Source organism: Microtus ochrogaster, chromosome 6 (assembly GCF_000317375.1).
Source record: "Microtus ochrogaster isolate Prairie Vole_2 chromosome 6, MicOch1.0, whole genome shotgun sequence".
Classification (NCBI taxonomy): Eukaryota; Metazoa; Chordata; class Mammalia; order Rodentia; family Cricetidae; genus Microtus; species Microtus ochrogaster.
The window spans coordinates 66,140,130-66,148,973 of NC_022013.1; the positions used below are offsets into that span (position 1 = coordinate 66,140,130).

Below are 8,844 nucleotides of genomic sequence, written 5' to 3' on the forward strand. Positions count from 1 at the left end.
GGAGGCATGGGGGGCGCGCCGAGTGGCCCGGGAGGCCGGGCGGGCACCACCGCGGCGTCCCTCTGCTAGAGGAGGGGACCAAGCCAATTCTCCTTTGCAGCAAAAAAATTACATGTATATATTATCAAGATAATATATACATCTGATTTTATTTTTTACAAAAAGTTTATTTTGCTCCATTTTTGAAAAAAGAAGGAGCGTGGGTGGCAGGCGGTTTTTATAAATTATCCTTATTTTTGGTTATTTGTCTCTGTCCTTCCCCACCCCCTGCTGAAGCGAAAATAAGGGCAGGGACCGCGGCTCCTACCCATCTGTAACCCCCCTTACCCGTTCCTCCCCCTCCCTTACGCTGAGCATAGTGCCCTGCACACAGTAGGCGCTCAATAAATGTTCGTGGATGATGATGATGATGATGATGAAAAAAATGCAGCATCAACGGCAGCAGCAAGAGGACCACGCGAATGGTGAGCAGCCAGAGCTCGGGTACCCGCTGCTAAACCTCATCCTATCATGATCCTCCTCTTCCAACGGCCCCCCCCCCCCATCTCCCATGCACTGGGTGGATTGAGGGGGTTGGAGATGATGCTTCTGGCTTGGTGTCATCTACATAGAAAGGGAAGATGCGCGGCAGCTACTCCGCTCTCCCCCTTCAGGCCCTGAATGTCAGAGTTAATTCTGCATTTGTTGGGGTGGGGGGCGGCCATTGGGTGTGTAGAGTACTGTGCAGCCAAGGGGTGCGAGTGAGGTGGTTCACGTTCAGTGTCCTCGGGCTCAACTTTCTTCTTTCATTGCCCCCGAACGATGGAAGAGGAGGGTGTTTGTCTTCAGCCTGAGCCCCCTCTCCAGCCTCTTCTCTCCTTCCCCTCCCCCCCCGCGCCCTGGTTGACTAAGAAGGTCCCTAGCATCAGGAAAATTCTAGGACCGGTCCACTTTTACCCCCTGGGTCGCTTGGTAAACGCACATCCATCCTCTCTTGAGAGAAGCCCAGGTCTTGGGATATGGGGGAACGGGGTCGGGTGGAGTGTGTATTCCCGCTCCCTGCGGCTCCTGTGCACACGTCCGTAACCTAGCAATGCCCAGAGAGTCGCTGCCGCTGTGGGGCTCTGCAACTCAGCCCGGTCACAGCACCACGTGCAGTTTCCACACCAGCGGGGCTGGGTCTAGGGGGTTGGGGTAGCTTTTGACCAGCCTCCCTCTTTGGAGGTCGTTGCCATCTCCCAACCCTGGTATGCTTGACACCTTTCCCGGTGAGCGCGTCTCAAAGGAAAAGCTTGACAAGACTAGTCCCTGGGCTCAGACTGTGTGCTGCCTGTCTGCTTTGCTTTGCCGGCCAGGAGACCTGTGATTGCTTGGACTCTTTACTTAGTGATAATTGGTTTTGCAAACGCCCATCCCTTCTTCCTCTCTGTCACCACTCTCGCTTTGACTTCTGCTTTAGCAGAGGTGATAGTGACCCAATGTGGGCACCTGTGAGACCATCCAAGGAATGGCCTGTCGCTCAGGAACATTGACATGGAGGCCCCCTTGGGTTTTCGTCTTGTGTATACCTGGTGCTACTCTGTAACAGCTCCAGGCAATGAGTTAATTCTTGCATAGGCCTTGAGGCTCCCTGACATAATGCATCCTGTCTCTTAGGTGTAGGGGTGCAGGCTGACTGGATGGTGGCTTGGCTGCTGCCGCCACTGCCGCTGCTGCTGCTGCTGCTGCAATTTAAAATGCAAAAAAGCCCTAAAGATGTTTTTCTGTTTTCGGAAGCTTGTGGAGGAAATGAGTCTCAAGCATCATGAATTTTCATTTGCAGGAAGTGTTAGTGCATAATCTAGATATTTGTTATGGGGCTCTTGGTGTTGCCTGGTGCCAGAGAAGACTTTTTTTTTCTGAAAAAAAAAAAAAAAGCATTTGTGGCTGTGGAAAGATCTTGGAGGAACACCTTAAAAATGGTTAAGACTATTTAATTATTGGCTATGTGTGCTACTATGTTCAGAGAAAGGCAGTTGTGCTTATCTGTTAGGCCATGAGAGATCCATGTGTTTTCAAAGTCAGAGAAGACACAGGGTGAATTGAGAACAGCCTCAGCGTGTCAGAGACATGCACTAAAAGATTCCTTTTGAAGACACAGGGATGGAAGAGTATTAATGCGATCGGGGTGGTGCAGCAATGACCCTGCATGATTGACAGACACTCAGAGCAGAGCTCTGTGGACTTTTCCTGTTGCGTTGCCTGACCAAACAGGACACAAAGTTGTGTCCTGTACTTGTGAAAAATGGGACACAAAGTTCAAATGGAAACGCAAGAATGATCCCTTTTATTATTGATGGGAGACACTTTTGCTTCTTAAAGATAATATGGATGGAAATTTTCTTTTCTTTGTTTGTTTTGATTTTAAATCTCTTTTCTCCTTCTCCTCAGAGGCGAACTATGCAAGAGGGTCCAGACTCCCTATTTCTGGTGAAGGACCAGCTTCTCAGCCGAACAGCTCCAAGCAGACTGTCCTGTCTTGGCAAGCTGCCATCGATGCTGCTAGGCAGGCCAAGGCCGCCCAGACCATGAGCACCTCCGCCCCCCCACCTGTAGGATCTCTCTCCCAAAGAAAACGTCAGCAATACGCCAAGAGCAAAAAACAGGGTAACTCATCCAACAGCCGGCCTGCCCGCGCTCTTTTCTGTTTATCTCTCAATAACCCCATCCGAAGAGCCTGCATTAGTATAGTGGAATGGAAGTATCCTTTTTCTGTGGGAAGTCCTGCTCATTTACCATCTGTGTCTCAAAAGGATTTGCTGTCTGCAGTGACACTTATCGAAGGCTTCTTCAGCATTCTGGAATGTGAGCAATAGAAACTGTAGGCAAGGGGTTTCATGGACTACAGCTCCCTATCTTCTCAGCTCTCCTCAGCTTGTGGAGGGCGGCTCCAAGGGTATATTTAGCCTTGACGTGTGTGTGTGTGTGTGTGTGTGTGTGTGTGTGTGTGTGTGTCGCTGGGGGAAGGAAGTGAAGACTGCAACTTCAAAGTGGTAGGGAGTTAAAATATGAAAGTGACCTTTGGTCATAGGCTGCCAGATAGTTTTAAAGCTGTTAGGGTTTTGGGGGCAGTTAGATGCATTTAACTTTTTGAAGATGAGGTATGCTGAGTCAATAAATAAATAAATAAAAAGCAAAAAGATTGAGACTATCTTCAGTCTGTACTGGAAGTGACTTTTAGTGGAGTCTGCCTTTGTGTCTATAGTGAATGCTATGGTTGCTTCTGGCTCTGCTATTTGGTGATTCTAATTGTTCAGGTAGCTGTAAACATGAACACTTGCTTCATAGGGAGGGATTACTTTTGCTGTTATTATTACTTATTATCACTGGCTGATTAATGCTATGATTTCCTGGAATTTCCTTTTGTTAGACTAAAAAAAAAAAAAGCCATGTAGCCAGGAAGACACAGGAGCAGTGCAGGGGAGTGAGTGACAATTGGCTGTCTCAGGGGAGGAGCTGGCCGGTGCCACACATGTGTGTGTATATATATCCGACTATATCCTCAGACTGCACTGGAGTTACATTTCTGGGGGTCTCTGTATTTTTAAAACTGAACTTTGATTGCCCTCAGGATGGTGGCCACACCCCAGAACTTGGAAAACAATATTGCTTCTACCTGCTTATTCCCCTCCCCAGCCTTGGGGGCCAGGCTCCCCCGCCTAGAAAGGCTGGCGGAAGCCTTCCTTCTCTTCAGCTCATACTTTCTAATTAATCAGATGCTTTTTCTGGGCTGGGTAAAATAAAGCATTCTATTTTCCCAGAAGGGTGTTTGGGGCCAATAGGCCCTCTGAGTATTTCCTGGCAGCAGGCAGGGGTGTGGACATGGCTCAGAGGAGGGAGAAACTATGTTGTAAGATAGCTGGGTGCCAGCTAGACAGTGGGGATGAAGACCCCTAAAAATCTAGGTACCTATTGAGGCAGCTGTCTGCATGATCTCTGTCTTAGCTCGTTTATTTTGTCTGCTCATGGACAGGAATTAAAATGAAGCAACTGTCTAGAAAGGTTTTGGAGAGAGCAGCTGAATGCCAGGGCAGGATATGAAGGTTTTCACGTGTTTTTTCTCCTAGCACAGATGTCTCTCCTCTAGAGTGAGTTATGGCGTTTCTCACATACTTGGGGCTGTGGGTGTACATTTTCTCTTAAAAGTCTCTAGTCTGAGGACAGAACATCACACAGGCCAAGAGGGGGCTGCTAAGTTAGAGTGTGCTTAGGTGGTCTCACTGGAGTTGAGAGGCGGTGTGCACTTGCTGGCCACATACCCTCCTTCTGAGGTTGGCGTGAGGTGACTGGAGTAAGCAGAGACCTCTGAAAAGAGGCTTTCATTTTCTGAGGAACGAAGTGCTGCTTCCCTTTGTGCACAGGAGTTTGTACACAGTAGTTTATATGTCAGAATGAATTCCTGGGTCTCACCACTGTCTCCCTTTCTTGAGCTGCCAGGTGCAGGTATGTGGCCCGGTCTTAGGAGACATGGCTGCCAGTTCAGAATGTCTGTATGCAATGGGGGCCATTTCTATAACAGATAGGTGGTAAATGACCCCTTCCATTTTTGGGAAAGGCTATAGACATCTTTCTTCAGCAGCTCAGTCAGTCAGCCCTGGGAGAAGCCACTTTGTTGTTATTGGCTGGCAAGCGGCTGAGGTGGGCGACATGGTTCCCCTGTAAGAAGCTGTTGGTCAGACCCTCCTGTTTGTTGTGGCGGTGAGATAGCCTCTGTCTGTTGACTGGATTCAGAGCACTGCCAAGAAGGACATACTCAGAGTCTTACATTTAGCCTGCCTGAGCAGTGTTCAGAGTTCTCAGATTTGCAGCTTTATCATTTTAGGTCTTTCCTGAGACCTAGGAGAGGAAGCAAGGTGGTGTGGGGGAGGGGGAGTTCTCAGTGTGTCTTTACAGGGAATAACTTCAGGGCTGTTGACTTAAAGTGTCAGAGGGGTCCTGTGAAGAGGAAAAAAAGATGAAAAGAGAATTTGAAGTCTTCCTAAAGTCAGATCCATGGGTAAAAGATTTTTATAATGGAGTTGAGAAATCAATATGATTAAAGCTAACTGGCTTAAAAATAAACCCATCAAAGTTAGTAAGAGGATAATGTGATTCCAGTCCTTGCTCCAGTGAGTTTTCCAAGCTCTTCAAAGAGGTGAGGCTTTATAGAACCCCAAGTTATCTATCTCCAGGCAGGCAAAGGGGTATTTGTTCTTACGTCACTTTAGGGATTCCCAGAAGGCCATTAGCAGGAAACTGTTCCTATCCCTGAATCTTTAGCACCTGTGGGGGGATTTAAGAAAACGGCCGCCTTACCTCTTGTGGGCGAGTGTTATAAACTCAAGCCCAGGAATCTGCTTATTAGGCCTATGCTCAGCAAACCTGCTGTTTGGAAAGGGATGAGAAACAGCTATATGGGAAGATGTCAAACTCTGGGTTGCCAGTTTTGACAACGCCTCTTACTAACAGAATGCTTAAGCAAGTGTCTGCTAAAGGCTCATCTCAAAGTGACTCTTCCAGACAGCCCTCCAAGATTTTAAATCATGAGAGTCTGTTTTGAAAGTGTCTGGTGCTGATTTCTGGTGGCTTTTAAATTTAATTTGTTTATAAATTGAACACAGAAACAGCACATTATGAAGTGAGTGGAGCCTAGCTCTAATCTGAAACAGTTACAGTTATTGATTACTCTGGTAGAGAAGGCAGAGCAGGGAACTGGCAGCCTGATTATCACAGCATCTGAGGTGCGGGGACATGTCACACAGGGTCACAGAGAAGATGGAGATAAGTCCCAATGTCTTTGCCTGGCCAGGTCCCCATCTGGAGTTTAGACTGACCCAGCCAGGAACAGTCTCTGAGAAAATGGCTCTAACATGGGGGCAAGGATCTGTGGGAAAGGTCAGTGTCATACTGGTTACCTTTCTGTGTCTATGACAGCTGATTTAGTAAGATCCTTGTCACTTTCTGAGTCACAGAAAGCAGAGAACTGCTTTACACAGTGACCTACCGAGATGCTTTTTACTCCCAGGTCTTAATATGCAATGTGCACCCATGAACGAGAGTAACATGATCCTTGCAGTAGAAGAAAGGGCTGATGGAGGTCGCAGGATAGGACAAGCTAGTGTGAGGGGCCAGGGAAAGTTACTTCTGCTGGTGTGTGCAGGTGAGGGGACGGGGGTGGGTGATGGGTAGGTGATTTTCATCTTAAGAGTAATGACTGGGGACATGATTAGAGGGGTGTCTGATGTTTGCATAATGCATATGTACCTTGACAAAGCCTCTCAGACCATTTGACATATTTATATTATTGGCTATTTTTGCCAATTGTGTGGCCTTAGCTATTTACATCCCATTCCCTGAAGATGATTCTAATTCAACAAATCATAACTTGGTAAGTGACTTAGACTTTCTGCCTGCGATGGTGTACGGTTGCCCTGTCTCGTACCTCGGCTGCCAGTCAGCTTTGTGCATGGTGTGGTTTACGATTATGTGTGCTGTATTTTCCAAAGCTTTGTAACAGTGCGGTTATGTTGTTACTGGTTTTTATATTCGACCTGAATTCTTAGATTTCTGCTGAATGAAAGTGTTCAAAGTCACGAGTCTTATATAAATAGAAATGGAACTTTTATGGGAGAAATCTGCGGAAGGGTTTTAAAGTAACTTTTCTTGTTCCACAGGCTTTTGGTGCATAAAGTTAGCTTTTAAAAAATACAGCGTTATTTCTGAGTGGTAGATACCGTGGTTAATTTTTCTGGTAAATAAGAATGATCATGGATGTTGTATGCAAACCATTAATTTTTATAGATGTAGACTACAACAAATCTAATTATATAGAATGCAATTTGGGAAATAAATCAGTATGACAATGGAGTTTATACCCCACAGCCTTCAAAAATAATTCAAGTAGATTTTTAAACGAACCTATGGTTAAACGCTCCAGGATGCTTCCATATACTTTATTGCCCTCTTAAAAATTTACAGTGTACACGAGTTGAGAAAAATCTCTGGGAAGTTGTACAGTTCAAAACAGATTTCATTTTGTTTAACTCAGCCAGTCACTGAAAGTAATTGGTTATGCATTCTTTAAAGCAGTTTTTTGGCAGAAGAGTTTGATATCATGAAACTCGTATTTCATGGAACTTCCTTTGGGGAAAAATTGATAGAGTTTTTAAAACGAAAGGCACTGAAGAACATTGGATTGAAATTTGGATCTTGTCCCACTCAGCTGCCCACTAGGTATATTGGGGGGCACATCTTGGTTCCTTTCCACATTGCCATTCACCCACATGGCAGTTAAGGAGACCGGCTTAGATCTCTAGGCTTATTTAAAAACCTGTAACGTTCTGTTGTCTTTCTTGTGCAGAAGCCATGTCGGTATTTTTTGGCCTTGTCGCATCCTTCTCGCAAGGGCTAATTCTTCACAATCCTAAACCACGTAGAATGGTAGACGAGGGAGGGAATGTTGGGTAGTAGGAAGCTCGGTTCTCTTTTAGGTGGCTCCGTTAGCTTTGGATTCTGGTGTGGAAGTATTTTTAGCCAAGCCAAGGCTGCAAAGGCAAATGCGCTATGCACTAGGCTTTCCCTGGCCAGGCAGAGGTTGGCTGGCAGCCTGAGGTGAAGCTATGTTTTTATGAATTGGGCTTTCATGGTTTATGTTCAGGATTTCTTATGACATTTTAAATGCTGTATATATTTCAGGTGTAACATAATGTCTGTTTGTATTTGGGTTTTGGCAGTTTGCTTTCTAAAGAATTAAAAATTTTGGCTGTTACTCCTGAAAACTATGGCCTAATAAGAATGAACACACACACACACACACACACACACACACACACACACACACACACACGCACACACCCTCCCTCTGCTGTGAGAGATTACCTGTGGGACTTTGGACATTTTAAATGACCTTTAGTTCAGTTGTAGACTTTAGATTATCTCTTTAAAAAGGAAACGCGGAAGTGGTGGAAAGCCTCCGTCAATGGGGATGGGTCATTGTAGTCTAGGCCACAGATGGTGTTAGCCCTGTTACCAAATTTAACAACGTGAGTGGTGACCCAGTTTGTTGCTTTTGGTAGCTCAAGAGAAATGATTAAACGTAGAAAATAAATACCTTTCAGAATGGCAGATTAATTTCTGTCAGTTGAATAATTAATGTAGCTGAATGGGTAAGCCAATTAATAGTCAGATTTGTTTCCGCCTAAGGAAATTCAGGACACCAGTAGAAGTGCCAGGCCATTTGGACATCTCAGCTAAAAAGTAAGGAAATAAGATAAGAGGGTAATAGCGAAGTCTCCCCTGTTCCCCTTTCGCCCTTCCCAGCGGGTATTTTCTGGGTAGTTCTGAAGTACTAAGCTTGTTCTGAACAGAGGTGGGTCATGTATTAGCTTGGCCAGCCTTTCTGAAAACCAATATTTATTCCTTTGATTTTTTTCACTGAGCATCCCCAAACTCTGGGCATTAAAGTCCCTGATTTGCTTTCATTTGTATGGTCACTTGGTCAGATGAGTTTATACGCTGCCTGACTTCAAATGTTTCCTTTCCCACTATGGGAAGGGAGGATCTTGGTGGATTTACCCCTGACTCTGAGTAAGGTCCCATGCCATGTCTGTCCACCGGGGAGTCAGTTTTTTTTAAATATTTTTTTTTTATACATTTGACCCAATTTGTACCAAAGCGATTGCTCTATTTTTGGGATTGGTTCAGAGGCAGCTGGGCAAAGCCCGTTCTCATCTGTAGTAAATACCTCTCATTTAATGTGAATGACAAAGCAAAGGGCAGAAGCCTACCTGGCTTGCAAGGCTGGGTGGATGCGGGCTCTGGCAGTTTTCTCTGCCTGGGAGGATATGT

General features: G+C 45.6%; 1 protein-coding gene across 4 annotated transcripts in view; it reads left to right on the forward strand.

The window, feature by feature from the left end:
* Window positions 1–7: 7 nt before the first annotated feature.
* The window catches only part of Cacna1d (calcium voltage-gated channel subunit alpha1 D), a 307,540-nt gene continuing 298,703 nt past the window's right edge, over window positions 8–8,844 (forward strand). For all 4 annotated transcript variants that reach the window (XM_026779996.1, XM_026779998.1, XM_026779995.1 and 1 more), the window contains exons 1-3: window positions 8–464; window positions 2,410–2,719; window positions 6,280–6,385. In XM_026779996.1, the coding sequence (XP_026635797.1) occupies window positions 398–464; window positions 2,410–2,719; window positions 6,280–6,385 (483 nt within the window). In that variant the 5' untranslated portion in view covers window positions 8–397. The remainder of the gene's footprint in view (window positions 465–2,409; window positions 2,720–6,279; window positions 6,386–8,844) is intronic.